At 45.9% G+C, this 15,607-nt stretch overlaps 1 protein-coding gene across 1 annotated transcript in view; it reads left to right on the top strand.

Moving 5' to 3' along the window:
* Nucleotides 1-15,607, top strand: part of Abcc4 (ATP binding cassette subfamily C member 4) — a 212,631-nt gene that overhangs the window by 176,947 nt on the left and 20,077 nt on the right. Inside the window, exons 26-27 of the mRNA XM_021181507.2 lie at nucleotides 921-1,076; nucleotides 9,771-9,860. Of these exons, the coding sequence (XP_021037166.1) occupies nucleotides 921-1,076; nucleotides 9,771-9,860 (246 nt within the window). The remainder of the gene's footprint in view (nucleotides 1-920; nucleotides 1,077-9,770; nucleotides 9,861-15,607) is intronic.

Below are 15,607 nucleotides of genomic sequence, written 5' to 3'. Positions count from 1 at the left end.
AGAAAAGGCTGGTTTCTGCTCGTAGGTTTGAGCATCCACTCTCAAAGCCAGTTTTCACAATTCAGTTTCTTCCCTGACCAACATCCACCTGCATTATATTGATTCTTTGATCTTATTGTCAGTACACTTCATTTCTCTCTGCTCTGGCTTTAATAAGAGGAATGATTCTTCACACAAATCTTTCCCAAGGGGCAATTGTACATATTAATTGGTTTGTAAAATGCCTTTTGAACTGCTCAGATGAAAGGCCCCATGTAAATAGCAAAAGCTATTTATAGTGGTACTGTTGTTGGTCTTATTATGCATGTTTGGACTACTGGAAGACTGCCTTTTAAGGTCTGGAGACCCAAGTTTGCAAAGGTGAATGTATTTCCTCTAGAGCCACCATATATACTTTCTCTATCAACGATGAATTCATGGTAAATGATAGGACACTGGGAAAAACGATGATTCGGGAGTGTGCGATTAACAACTCTGGAATTATCCAAGCAGTTCTTAAGGTTCTACAAACCCAGACCTTGGAAGTGGGGCTCATGAAAAGCCATCTTCTCATAAGCTACTAAAGAAACTATAGGCTTATTCCTGCCATAAATGTGACTCTTGTGTACCCAGGGGGTCTTACCCAGCAACACTTTGCCCCCCAGAAAACATTTGCCAAGACTTGACATTTTAGGTTGCCACAGTTTGGAGGGCCCTATGGAATGCTAGTAGGGAAAGGACGGCCCAGGGATGCTAGTAGACACCCCACAAGGCCACTTCAGCATCCACCGTGAGGAACTGCCCTGCCTCACAGGTCAGCAGAACGGAGGCTGGGAACTTATAAAAAGCAGCTTGGTAACTCGCCTTTGAAAATGAGCGTGCTCACCTAGGTCAGCTGTCGATGGCTCATTTTTAATCCCTGCCCCCGGATTTCTTCACAGGTTGGAATTGTGGGCAGAACCGGAGCTGGAAAAAGCTCTCTCATCTCGGCCCTCTTTAGGCTGTCAGAACCCGAGGGGAAAATCTGGATCGATAAGATCTCGACAACCGAAATTGGGCTTCACGACTTAAGGAAGAAAATGTCAATCATACCACAGGTATGCAAGTTAGAGCGTCCACACGCGCTTCTTTTACGGGAGTACTGACGTTTAATTGCTTTTAATTTTATTGCTTTTTTTTTTTATTGGATGAAAGGGTTGAGCCACTAACCAATAGCCAATAGGGCATACTTCAGATATTTTCAACATGTATTTTCGTAGATAACTTGAGTGCATGCATGTGCTGCGTGTGTGCATACGAAACAGAGAGAGAGAGACAGACAGACAGACAGGGGAAGATCCCATAATAATATACTTAGGTTCAATCTGGATTCAGCCTCCCTGGTATTACACTTTTGTCCTCTGATAATGACATAATATTTAGTAAGAGCCTTGTGTAAGGATGCGTGATTGTAAGTGTAATGAGGCAGTGAGGCAATAATAATGTAATAATAATAATCATCATCATCATCTCCATGCAAGGTCTTCCGTGGCGCTGAGGCAGGCTGTGGGAGTTAAGAAGCAATGGACGCTTTGTAGACACTCTCCAAATCAGGACATTTAGGAAGTGACTTAAACCAGAGAAGGAGCACAGAGTCCTGAGGGAGGGAGCCGAGGGAAGGTTCGCATCTCTGTGTACTTCCAGGCAGGCAGTCGCTGAGAACCACAGTGGCTGAGTGCTTCACTCGGGCCTGGTTTATGGCTGACAGGGCGCTGGTGGTTTATGCTGCCATTTCTTCCTCCTTGCCACCCCGTAGCTGATGATGTCCAGGCAGTGTCAAGAGAGTGGATCACTCATGTAGCTTTTGGTTTAGTGTCTTGTCGCGTTGCTTTTAGTTCTACCCAGAATAATTCAGAAAGTCTTTGTTGAGTAATGAGTGTCTTCTAGTTAGACAGCCACAGGCAGCATAGGGCCTGACCCCACAGGCCTGCAGCCTGCAGTTCGGGAGCCTGGCAGCTTCATCCTGCCCTCAGCATTGACACTCGATCACATGGATTCAGCTCCAGGCTTGCTTTGGGGAGGGGGGTTATTTTGGCATGTTTTCACACTCTGTAATCACGTGGCCATCAAGGGGAGTTGGGGAACCCACACACATGCACACATGCACACATGTGAGAAATGCACAGGAGAGACAAAGGAGAAAGGGCGAAGCAGCTGTGCTTTCTGAGCAGGTGCCCGCTGGGGGTTTGCTTGTGTATTATAAAGTACAGAGAACCTAACATGCCGAGAGAAGGGGACTGTGGGCTCTGAGCCTGTGGCCTCCGTCACTAGTGCTTCCCACCCTGACATGTAGGGTACTTGTCATAGTAGAGCGCCACTGCACTGTGATGAAGTTGTGGAGAAATTAAACCTCTGGGGTTTACTAGTGGGAAGGTAAAATGGTACAGCCACCGTTTTACACACAAGCACGGGGACTCCTCATGAGACTGATAATAGGACTGCAACATTTCCAGCAATTCCACTTGTGAGTGTAGGAGTGTGTGTGTGTATGTGTAAACTCATGCACACATGCACATATGAACCAAAAGCAGGGAACAGCAGAGATATTTGTTCATTCCAGTTCATAGCAGTGGTATTCACAATAGCCAAGAGGTGGAAGCTACCCAAGTGTCCATCAGCAGATGAATAGCTAAAGACAAATGTGGTTTATACAAACAGTGGGAAGTTACTCAGCAATAAGAAGGGAGGAAGTTCTGATGCGTGCTACAACAGGAGCCACCTCTAAAAGCATCATGCAGCCTGAAACCAGCCGGTCACAGAATGACAGAGAGTGAACGGTTCTGATCACGCGAAGAGTGTTTAAATTCAAGGAGACGCAGTTGATGGTGACCACTGGGGACCCGAGGACAGGAAATGGCTTTGTTTAATGGGAGTGGGGATTAAAGTTTTAAGAACAATCACCCTGTGATTGGTGATGACCACTGCAAAGGATCATAAAAACACTTAGCACCACTGCTATGAGATTTAAAATGATGGAGAGGGGAGGGACCAGGAGATGCTCAGTGAGTAAAGGCACACACTGCCAAGCCCAGTGCCCTGACTTTGATCCTCATTGTCACATGGTGGAAGGAGAAAACTGACCAGAAAATTGTTCTCTTAGCTCTGCAAGCAAACCCTGGCACACGTGTGTATGCACACCCTCAGGTAAGTAAGTGTAATAATTAATAATAATAAATGATTAAGGCATAGACTTCATGTTGTACTTGTATTCTGACAAGTTTTTTAAAAGTTCAAAAGACCCTTTTAAGAAAAATAAAGGAAGCAATCTTCCGTCAGGTTAACTTTCCCCTGAGCACGAGAAGCCTGGTTATCGTAGAAATCAGAGCTCAAATCGCAGGGGCTTTGAATCTCAGAAATGGGCCTGAGAAGAGGCCAGGGTGTCTGTAAAGTAGCTCACAGCCTTGGATGGTAGGATCTAGAAATGTGCCCCACGCTACTTTTAATATTCCTTAGTAAGAAATGGTGTGTGCTTGTATAAATAAAAGAACTCTAAATAAAGAAGCTGCGTTAAGACGACTCTTGGCTCTGCTGGGAACGGTCTGGAAGCACATCTGAGCAAATGCTAACACACCTTGACATCACCAGGTCGTGGTGCTGTTCCGTGAGTTCCTCCTTTACTGCAAAGGCTCCGTGGATCTGCTCCCAAGAATGCGTTCATAACATGATCAATATGCGCTGCAAGCACAGCCGGTCTCCTGGATGCTAGTTGGTTGACATAAGAAACAATTTGGAGAAATTATGCATGTGGATAGACCCCAGGATAGACTGCAGTGTGGAAAGACCCCAGGATGGTCTGTGCAGTGTGGAAAGACCCTAGGATAGACCGTGCAGTACATGTGCTGTCAACCTGCCCCATATTTTCATCTGTCTCCGACTGCTGGAAGGGGGGTCTTGATGGAGTCACCTCGCTCCCCAGGCTGAGTTTCTGTAATTACCACCTCTCAGATTCCTCGTGAAGGATCAGCTGCGTGATAGAATGGGAATGGCCTGATGTGTGCTTCTTAAGGATAAATAGTAACTATTCATAAATAGTAACTATTATTAAGGCTTATAGTACAGTCCTATATGTGTATAACCCATTCTAGAAAGACTTGGGCCATTCATTTCTCTTTAAGCTCTTGTAATCCCTGGTGATTTTCTTTAAATCAAATTATTTACGTAAACTAAACTTAGTGAAAGAGGAAGCAAAAACAAAACAAACAAATCCTCCCAAACGCAGAGCATTACTCGGAGGCACACCAAACCCGGCACGCACGTGCGGCACACGGGTGCAGTGGAGAGAAGATCACTGTGGTAAAGCCTGACAAGCCTAAGGTTTTTCTCACAGAAGCAACACTTCTCCTGACAGCTGGTCTGCAGCCGTAGGTGCTGTTGCAGTCTCAGTGGAGTTCTTTTGTCTTTGCTCTCTTCCCTGCCCCCATTTCTTAAGGTTTTCCTCCATCTGACTGCTCTAAAGGCTTGTTGCAGCTGTGACAGCCTCCATGATTCCTTTCTTCCCAGGCCCTTAACCATCCCCAAACCCTCATTTGCTGAAGAGTCAGGCCCAGCAGCTGCTTAGCCAGGAGTCCCCATGCCACCTCCTGGATCACACTGGTTTGAAACTGACCTGTGGCCAGCCATATGAACTCCATACTAATGTCTGGATGCCTTGTGGGTCATCTGCCCACCTCCACACACCCACATGCTCAGAAACAAACATCTCACAAGCACTAGATCACTGCAGTCTGTGCTGTGGTATTTTCTCAGCCCTGTTTATATAAAAGAGAAAATGACAGTCAGGAGCCACAAAATTGATTTCATGAGCCACTGGTCACACTCCTGCCCTTTGAAAATGCTGTGCCCGCTGCCCTGCCTTGGGGACTGGTGCCTGCTGACTGCTAACACCCTGGAAAAGGGAAACCTTTGATAGAGCAGCCAGGAAGGAAACCAAAGATGGAGGAGATCTATAACTCATTACTAGCTATCACGATAGTAACATCAGAACTTAGTATTAACCAGTCTCCACATTCTTTTTCTTGTGAATGTTTATAATCAAACGACGTAATGTCAGTTATTTTAGTGATTGTCTCTCTATCCACCCTGCCTAGGAAGGGTTCCTAAAACTATAGCCAAAGAAAACGAATAAACTCAGACGAAAGTCAAAAGTCACGAAAAGCAGGTAGGCATCTTTTCCTAAGGCTCTTGGCTCAGTCAGGCGCTTTGGAAGACAGTTTTGTGAAAGTGGCCTTGCTCGACAAATACAAGTGACAAATAGAAAGTCATTGTAGAAACCTGGATTCACTGGGTGCCATACTGAAGGAGTGCCAAGATACTCAACCGTGGCGGCAGAGCCCATCCTTGCATGTGCAAGGGTCTCGATGGAGGTAGAGAATTCCAATCTACAGAGTGACGGGGGTCAAGCATCCCACTGCCCTAAGTGCGCAGGAGCCAAAGCTGATTGTGTTGCACAGGAAGCAAAAGAGAAATCTCGGTCCGCCACCGAGTTGCAGGTCTAGATGAGCCAAGCCAGCAGCCCAGTTGGGGAGCAGCAACTTCTTGCTCTCTTCTAAGCTCCTCCCCTTGGTTGATGGCTAAGCTCCTCCCCTTGGTAGATGGCTAAGCTCCTCCCCTTGGTAGGTGGCTAAGCTCCTCCCCTTGGTAGATGGCTAAGCTCCTCCCCTTGGTTGATGGCTAAGCTCCTCCCCTTGGTAGATGGCTAAGCTCCTCCCCTTGGTAGATGGCTAAGCTCCTCTTGGTAGACAGCTAAGGGCTGTCAACCTCTCAGGGGCAATTCAGAAATAAGAGTTTAAGGAACAGAGGGTTCCTAAGACTGGTGACAGGTCTGGGCGGGACTCCTGAGCTCCTTTAAGTAACAAGTGAACGGAGACGGAGCCCCACTTGAGCTGTATCTTCCTTGAGCAGAACAAATGGCTGACACCTGTACTTCCTCAGTACCTCCTACCACCGTCGCCACCGCCAGCAAGAGAGCCCAAGATGAGCCTGGCTTCGGGGAACAGCTTATCAGAAAACATCTGCACATGTGGATTTCAACGTTTTTTTTTTTTTTTTTTGGGTAAAATCTTTTTAAAAGCAGACCCCTTTTTTTTTTTTTTTTTTTTTTGGCACCAAGGAAATGTTCTCAATCAAAGAGCAATTCACAGCAAATTCCCATTTACAACGGCTAGCAGGGGCTGATGTGTACCAACATCTGTAATCTTTATCATGATCAAACAGATTCTTTGTGTATGTTTAATAGATTCCCTTTGTTTGTACCAAAACAAAAAACCAGGTGCTTTTTAAACAGCCCACTTCTTTTTAAAATCCCCCTGAGCTTCTAATGAGTTTAAAAGGTTAACCAGAGCTGCTATGCCTCTTTAAGGCCCCTTTCTGATCACCTGGTGTGTGTGTGTGTGTGTATGTTTCAAAGAGAAAAGAGGGTAGGTGTGGTGTTACTAGTAAAGAAATACAATTGGATCCCAGCCTAATGCAGTCCCTTTGTTCCTGCACACTGAAGTCTTCATTAAAACCCATGGCACTGTTCCCCGGAGCTGGTGACCTTTTTGTATTTAAAGACGACTTTACAGGACTGAAATTCTTCTCTTTTCGGGGGCAAACAATGTTCTCTTCTTCTGAAGGTTTCATGATAATGAGCTCATTCAGAGGCTACAGGACTAAGGGAAGAAGAAAAGAGAAACTGAGACTGGGGGGCTTCAGGTGACGCCACCTTTGAGACCAGAAGCCCCTGCCCGGCATAAGGATCAGAGTAGACAGGGCTTGCGAGGCAGAGCAGACACAGTTCGGGCCCCAAGGCGTGAATATTTTATGAGAGGGATGTTTCCTGGTTGGTGCCCCCAAAAGATGAGAGTAAGCGTTGAACGTTACGCTTGTTCATTTGTACTTTCTGTCTTGGTCCCTGGTTGGCTTAAGTGTCTGAAGTTGAGCGGGTTAAGTTTCTCCTTAGCATATTGGAGGTCTAGCTTGTTGTCGGTGCATTCAAAAAGCCTAGAAAAGTCTCTAATTTGGGGAACCGGGATTATCAGCTTGGTACCCCAGATGGTTTCGTTTAGACTGGCTGCTTCTGGGTGGCACGCCTAGTAAGAACGTGTGTTATGTTAGTACCAGCCACACTCCGGCCACTGGATGTGCTGCAAAGGCGTGCAACAGTAGCTGGATGATGGAAAACAAGTTTGACACTAGGCTTCTGGGTTTATTGCTGTATCGAATATGTGCATTTATTTTCCTAATTTGACTCTTATTAAAGCCTATATCATCAGAGGGAATACTGAGGCTAATAAATTAGGTTGTCGGTTCCTCCCATTGATCCCTACCCTGAAGTCTTCTGCCTGCAAACATTTTTTACAACACTTATTTATAAGACTAGTTTGTGAAATTCATTGCTTGGAGGTGGGTACTTTAAATAATAATATCTACCAGAAATAATAATTACCTTCACCCTTATCTCCCCTCTCAGTATGTATCTGCTATGAGGACTTTTTATGACCTTTTGAAGATAATATTAGGGATTTTATTTGGCAGGTGGATAAACGAAATGAGCAGTGTATAATGCATTTGTCCTAGTAAAAGCAGCATTGTGAACAAATTGCCTGCTACTTTTAAAGAAAATATAGCTCCAACCAGTTAATGTTTTATTAAATCACTCTCCTTGTTCAACAAGTCTTGATGGAACGTTACTTATGAAATGTGTATCCGGCGTGTTGTAACAAAGAAAATTGCTCTTGTTTACTTAACTATTTTCTTCTAACATTGCTAAATAAACATGAGTGATTGCCCAATACTCCCTTTGAGTTGACAGTATAGATTTAATAGGGACCCTTATTTTAGTGAATAGTGGTCTAGGGATAATTAGCCAAACTTCCCAAGGGTCTCTTGTTTGAAGCTGGTGTTCTGTGGCTGATATATATAATATGAAGGAGTTTCTAATGGGAGGAGGTAGGGATAAGGTAGGCGTGAGTACCTGCTCGTGAGATGGGGCATTGGGCCAGAACTGTCATTCCTCTAAGGCACCAAGCCACCATTCCTACTATGCTAATACTATGAACTTTGTATGTCAGCAGTCACTTACATGTATTAGTGTTCAAGGTGGGGCACTGCAGAAGTCTAGGAGGTCTCTGACAGAGTCTAGACCTGATATATTGGATGTGATTTTGCTGTGGGACCTGGAGGAAGAAAAGCTGGGGTAGATATCAGATCTCCTGGACAAGGAAAGTGACCTGTCCTTAACATAAACGAAGAAACCAACTCATTTCCCACGTGGCTCAAAGCTGATTCCTGACCCTGGTTACCTCAAGGCTCTCATATACACACTCTTAGAGCCACTTAGTCGGGGCCTCTGCGTAGCGTATTGGCCATGGTGCTGAGTCTGTGTGGAGAGGTCAGAAAAGCATCAAAGAGAGAACAGTTGGCAGACAGCAGCGTGCCTTCTGTGAACCTCATATAAGCAAGAAGAGAATTTACCTGTCTTGTTAGAGTCTCTGAGTCGTGCTCACCCGTCTTCCCTCTGTGTGTGTGTGTGTGTGTTTTAAATCTGAAATCAGAAGAATAATGTTTATTCTGCTGATAAGAAAGTCCCACCACATGCAGATGGCCATTTGTCTTTCATCTTACATTCTGTAATTTTAAGCATAACCTTAGATAAGCCTTTGGTACTCCTTCAGTTTGATTTAGTTGCCATTTTCAAATTTCTTATGACTTCACAATCAAGTTTGCACAAATAAAATTCAACAATGGTATCCTAGTTTGGAGTTGCTGTGAGGGAATTTGGAGGAGCACAGCCCTGGTCTTCTGACACACATTTTTTTTTCTGTCATTAGTCTAAAACTAAGAAGCAATAACAGTATCAGTCTTTGAAGGAAAGTCCTCCTCCTTGGTTTTTTAAGTGTTCAAGACCCTGTTCAAGGCTAGGTGACACATTTGTAGCCCCGGAGCAGTCCCCGGGACCTGTGCGAAAGCCGTGACTTCTCTGTTCTTCACCTCTGTGCACCTCGAGATTCTTCACAGCCAGCTGGGTTCTTCTCCGCTGCCCATGTCTTATGGCTTGGGTTGTCAGAACTCCTAGAAGAAAATCCGTGCAGCCTCCGTAAAACACTGCCTTAAAACCTAGAAAGCAGCATGTGATTCGGGAGCAACTCCTGAATGGAAGTTGTGTTAGCCGTCTGAGCTTCACAATGGATTTCCGCTTACCGTGCCCTTGTAGTTAGCAGTGAGGTTCCCCAGACAGGCAGTCCTGATGCACAGACAAGATAATGTAGGGATTGGCTGGTGTGGCGTCAGAGGTCATTTCCACGCTTGGAAGGGCCACTGGCTCCGTCAGCCGCAGCAGTTCTCCTTGAATGCAGAATAGAATGTGAGCCAGAAGACTCTTCACCAAAGGAGGAAATAACAGGTTTCACCCAAGCACAAACTGTTCACACCACGTCTTGTTTTCCAGAGTCCTGTGAGCACGGACAAGTAGCTTTTTCAAGTTACTCCAATAAACATAGCTTTGTTTATGACCAGGAAAGTGTTTTTAACAACAGGAACCCACCTTCCTCATTTCGTTCTTAAGACGGCACACTGCCACGGTTTCTTCTTTTAGCGTTCCGTGCACTGGGAAGGTATTTTGGAGCACATTTATGTGATGGGAAGTTTAAGAGCAGTGACATTTTGTGAGCGAGCGTGTTCAGCCTTAGTGGACTCGAGTGCCTTTGTTTTCCTTTCTATGACGTCCCGGAAGTCAGAACGTGGCAGTGACATTGACTCTCTTGGTCTCTTAGGAACCTGTTCTGTTCACTGGAACCATGAGGAAAAACCTGGACCCCTTCAATGAGCACACGGACGAGGAGCTGTGGAGGGCCTTGGAGGAGGTAACTTCTACCATTAACATCTCTGTGCACCTCTGTTGAGAGCCCTTGGGGAAGCAGGGGTCAGTGCTGGAACTACCTTTAGTTCCCACTTGGAGGAGCACTGATGTTTGTGAATGGGCGTGAAGTGTGTATCAAATAATACGCGTCACGCTGCATTTTAACTTCCCCAAATCTGACTTAGCCAATACATTATCTTGCTTGACCTTTGCAAACCTCAAACTCTCCTAGAGACTCAATGTCCTGTACAAATGTTGTGAGAATTCTTCCCGGGGGTGGGTGGGGGGGCACATGAGCAATGTCTCCCCACTCAGCACATCCCGAGGTCCCAAGAACAAATCAAAGTTCAGTTCACCAATGATCCCTGTGGGGAAACAATGGGCTTATTAGGTTGTTTGTTTGTTTATTTGTTTGTTTTTTACAGAGTGTGGATGAGGGGGCTATAGAGTGGGTGACCCTAAAGCAGCCGTTCTGGTGCATCTGCACCTAGCATAGGTGATTTGTTGAGGGAGCCCCTTCCACAAGCCTTCCCCACCCCGTATACTCTAGCTCCAACCCGAGTCCCCAAGGCCATGCTCAGTCAGGGCAGAACCGCATACACATGGACAGGAGGAGTGATTGGAAATGTGTGTGAGGGTCCAGTGACCTTCTAAGGGCGCATGTCACCAGTCCGTGAGCTGTCATGATGATTGACAGGTGCACAGAGGCACATGAGCTCAGGAAGGTGGGCTGTGTGGCTCAGAAGGTAGTGCTCTACGGCAGCCACTTAGCTTCCTGCTTTTTCTGGGGCAGAGGAAGCATCTGCGAAAATGAGGCCATCTGTTTTCATTATTAACTGAAGGAAAAATGACGTCATGCTTAAACAATGCTCTCGAGTCTCCTAAGAAAGTGTTTATAAAAGCAAATTACACAGAATACGAGAGCACAGTTTGCGGACAAACCTGTCATTGTGACGCCGCAGAGGAGTCCAGCTGGCAGACTCCTGGAGCCTTGGTTAGCTTGCTGTATTGGTACCCCTAATTTTGGAGGATCTTCCTGTTATTTGTGTAGTGTGTCCCTGCAGGCCGCTTCTCGGGGGTTCCTTACTCGCGCAGGCAAAGCATTCTGGCTGTGAAGGTGCTTCTGGTTTACGTGTTTTAGCATAAGTGGTTTGCAAGTTCACTCTAGTTCTGCAAATTAATTGTAAGCTGCTTAATAATAAAAAAATCCCTCCTGGAGCCTAGCTCAGTGTTTTACTTTTTAAAAAATCAGCAGTTAACGGAGACGCGGTAACTGGCTGACGGTCTCTTCGTTGCAGAGACTCGTGGTATATTTCTTAGAGGCAAACACTAAAAATCACCAGAGCTCAGAGATCAGCTACCCACTGCCATTACCACGGTTACGGTTTTGAAGTAGCGTCTTCTCCCGTGTCACCCTTTCTGGTAAGCTCCGACATCTTTTAACTTAAAGATGGGTTCTGGCTGTGTGCACACACCAGTTGGGAGCCTGACGGCAAAAGGCATCTTCAGACGTGGCTGCCGTACGCTTTTTTTCATCTGTCACCCACAAAATGAAATGTTGCTAGCTTCCCTTAACTCAGAACCGAGGTGGCCGACGTGTAAGACAGTCCTGAGGGTCCCCTGTGCTTAGACTCCACCCAAGCTGCCCTAACAGACACGAGGAGAACCAGGGACAGGCCCAGGTCCACGCATATCAAGGTGTCCGTGTGCTGCATCTGGGGTCTTTGATGCCTCTCAGCAGTGAGGCGCCAGTCACATAGTCGTTCTGTTTCTCTAGAAATGTTTTGCCTTGGGACTGTTTTTAAGAAACAGAGTTGGATACTTTTTAAAAATTAGAATCAATATTATAGTATGCTTCCAGCTGGCCCCTCCGTTGTATGCGTGTGTGTATGTGTGTGTGTGTGTGTTCCTGTGTGTCTGTGTTAGTTTTCCTCTGTGTACATGTTTTTGGAGAACGCCAATACACTTGAGTGTACATTGTCATGAAGAGGCCAAAGCCGGATATAACGATTACTTTCTCAGTCACTCTCCACCTTATTTTTTTGAGATGATTTGTCACTGAATTGGGCTTACCAATTAGTCCACACGGCCTGACCAGCAAGGCCCGGGAACCTGCCTCTCTTTTCCCAGCGCTTGGGTCACAGGTCCACACCACCACATCCCTCCCACGTCTGTGTGGGGTTCGGGACCCGATGTCAGGTCCTTGGGCCACAACATACACTTTCCTGAATGAGCTGGTCTTGGTTGTACATGTGTTCTCAGTCACATGACCCAAGAAATCTTGTCTCTAAGATTGCTTGTGTAGGGGTTGTAAAACACCAGGTGAGTCTTTTGTGGCTTTGGTTTTTCCCCCCTTCTGTGTCTCTTTTTTCTCTCCCGAATATATTACGTGTGTATAATCTCAAATATATTATATATTATATGTTTACTTTTTTTCTTTTCTGAGAATTCCAGCCTTCTCTAATGCACTCAGATTCTTCCATCTCCTGGACAGAGAGAGGCAGGACTCTTAGAAGATGACACGCTGTGAGGTTTTTCTGGCAGTAGTTAAGAGTTGTGTGGCCACGAGAGAGTGAAATGGCATCACCCTGATAGGTCAGAGAGGCCCGCCCTGGGATCCTTGGAGTCTCAGGCTGTTCTGCAGTGAGGTCGCAACTCCCACCTGGATGGAGGCGTGATGCTGTGTGTGCACTGGAGGAGACCTGGCCATGCCCCAGTGACACGTGGGCTCCCTGGATGGCTATCTCATGTCCTCTGTTATCCCTGTGACTCCCGTCCTTACACTGTATCCGAAGCAGAGCAGGCCCTGCCTTCCATGAATAGTGGGAAAGCTGGTGACCTTGGCTGTTCTTTTTAAAGTAGGCTAAAGCATGCATGACTGAGGGGCCGTGGCCCTAAACATAGCATGTGTAAGAAAAAGGAGGGAGAGGAAGAGACCGGGAGGGCGACCCAAACCCCTGATCCTTTTATAAAGGATGTCAGTGCAGATGGGGAACCCAAGCCCACGGGTTCACGTGAGGGCCCACAGAGAACGCTGCTGGTTTTATATCCTGGAAGTGAAAGGAAGAAGTGAGGCATTTCCTACATCCCCCTGTTTCCCACCCCCCTTCCTCTCTTGGAAAGGAGACCACCAGAAAGAGAAGGTGGGATTGACATTCAGGCAGGAAACGTTCCTGTGAATATTGTCCATTTTGTTGTTTAGCTTTACTGAAGTTGTGTGCTCCAAACAGTCAGTGACAAAGAGCAGAAATATTGCTACTATTGAGTACCTCATGGAGCATCCTGGAAACAGTGGCCGCTGTGTAAAACGGCAGACGTAGTAAATAAAGATGGAACCTGCCAAATGATCACGGCAGTTAAAACTGAAAACAGATCGGCTGCGTATTGTTTCTGTCTTAGGTCAGCCTGAACTAGAGCAGACCATGAAGAACAGGGATGTCTGTGGGTGTCAGAGTCATCTAGTGATGTCCCAGATGGGGCGATCTACTAGGATGTGTCTCCTTGTACAGGGGGACACCACGGGGCAGAAACCTGAGCATCAGTGCGATACCCATCAGGGAACGTGTCTCTCAGCACCTCCTCTGCACGCAGCCCATCTCCCCCAGGCCCTGCATTTCCTGGGCTTGGTTCCCCTCTCCCCCGTTTACTCATAGCTTCATTCTGTGAAGGCATTTCCATCTCTTCTCTTTCCAGACACAATGGCCTTTCTTTATGTAAAGTCAGTAATCTGCCAACTACTTTATGGTTGCTATGGTGGATACCGTGGTGAGAAACATCTTACAGAAGTGGGTTCCAGAAGGGTAGAACCTATCAGGGTGAGGGAGGAGTGCAACAGAGAGCAGGAGCCAGAACCCGTGTGCTCACGCTCTCATCCATGTACAGGAAGCAGATAGAAAGATAACGGGAAATAGGATGAGGGGCGAAACCCCCAGAGCCCACCCATAGTGACCACCTCCACCATGGCTACACCTCCCAAAGGATCCATAACCCCCCTAAACACCAATAACAATCAGGGACCAAATGCTCAGATATAGGAGCCTATAAGGGACATTTCTCATTCAGACTCCCAGAGAGTACAAACAGCATCGAGCATCCCTGTCAACCATGCCTGAGGGTGCATAGCAGGGAGATTGTGTGTGATCATAACCTCAGGGACTTTTACAAATATTTACAATTTTGTTGTATTTTCCCTATTGTTCCCAACTTAAAATATAATCCAAACTGTTCCGTACTGAAACAAATAGTTTAGAATATTATAGCTGGATCAACTTTCCCGAAATTATAATTTTAAATGCTTTCCCTATTTTAAGTATCACTGCTGTAATATCCTGGGGCCAATTAATTTTTATAAGTGATATGTATCTCTTACAATCATTTAGTAATGTGATTGTATTCTATATAAAAGCATACTCATATGAATTCATTTTCTAACTTGTAGAAACAGGTGTGGATGAGACACTCTTATGTCTCCGTCATAGGTTTGAACAGTTATTTATTGAGAGCTTATTGCAGATTCCTAAGCTATTAGATAGTCATCGAGATAGACATGGCCCTCCCACTTGGAACTGAAATTCTTGTGGAGAAGTTAGGGCACCGCCAAATGCATACCAAATTAAGACTGATAAATGCAATAAAGAAAAGCAACATGAAGAGACCTGGGTGAGGCTATGACTAGTAACAGACAATGTCGATTGATCTCTTTGTAGCAAGCACCGCTCTAAATACTTACAAGCACTGACTCATTATGAGCAAAGGCTCATGAAGATAGGCATCTGGGCTGTGATAACATTGTGTCTCATTTGCAGGTGAGAAAGCAAAGACAGGGAGAAGTCAGGAGCTTGTCTTTGGGAGAGCCAGGCAGGACTTAAGCCCAGGCGTTACAGGTTGATGCTTTTCATCTTACAGATCTGGGACAGGGAGATCTCAGCTCAGTTGGCAACGGGCTTCCTGCCCAGCCTGAGGATCCGAGATCAAGCCCCGGAGCCCACTCTTCAGTCTGCTGCTCTGTTACTGAAGTGTCCTGACCCTTTGTTCTGAATCTCTTGAGGATAACCCCGAGTTTGGCCCATGTTCAGTAAAATTTCTCCAGAAGAAATATTCATAGGCCTGAACCACCGCCCAGTGATGTAGTCTGATATCTTATGACTCAAGTTCTTCAAAGGTAGCTTACTGAAAGCAGACCAAGGATGGGGCAAGAAGAGCTTATGTTGTGTTCGCCTTCCCATGGGTTGCCGTTCACTGTAGGACACCGATGAAGTTAGAGTAAATTCATTTTATAGCTCTAGTGATATCAGACTGAACTTAGGAGGAACACACTCCAGGACTCCTGACCGTGAAGAAGTGGGTCCCAGTCGCTGGAGCTTCTTCAAACTTTTCTGATTAATTAAAATCTTCCAAAATGGTAGGGTACCTACAGGGTTATTTCTTCAGGGGGCCAGCCTTCCTACAACAACTCCTATGCAGAATGTCTGTTGGCCAGCCTTCCTACAACAACTCCTATGCAGAATGTCTGCTGGCAAACTTGGCCATACTTTACATTTATGCACATTATTTGCATAAATTACATTTATGTAAATGACATTATATAAGTGTATTTTACATTTTCTGTAGTATATCGTGCATATATAGGAAGAGCTTCAATTCTGAGACTTCCACAATTTGTGGGCAGAGGATCTTGGTGGATGTCATGTAGCAGGAAGGGAGTTAGGTTGGTAGGGTGGGTGGCTCTGAGATGCACCAGCTTCACTGAGG

Source organism: Mus caroli, chromosome 14 (assembly GCF_900094665.2).
Source record: "Mus caroli chromosome 14, CAROLI_EIJ_v1.1, whole genome shotgun sequence".
In the NCBI taxonomy this organism is placed as follows: Eukaryota; Metazoa; Chordata; class Mammalia; order Rodentia; family Muridae; genus Mus; species Mus caroli.
The sequence above is the reverse complement of the archived record's forward strand: the minus strand, read 5'-3'. Positions and strand labels throughout refer to the sequence as shown.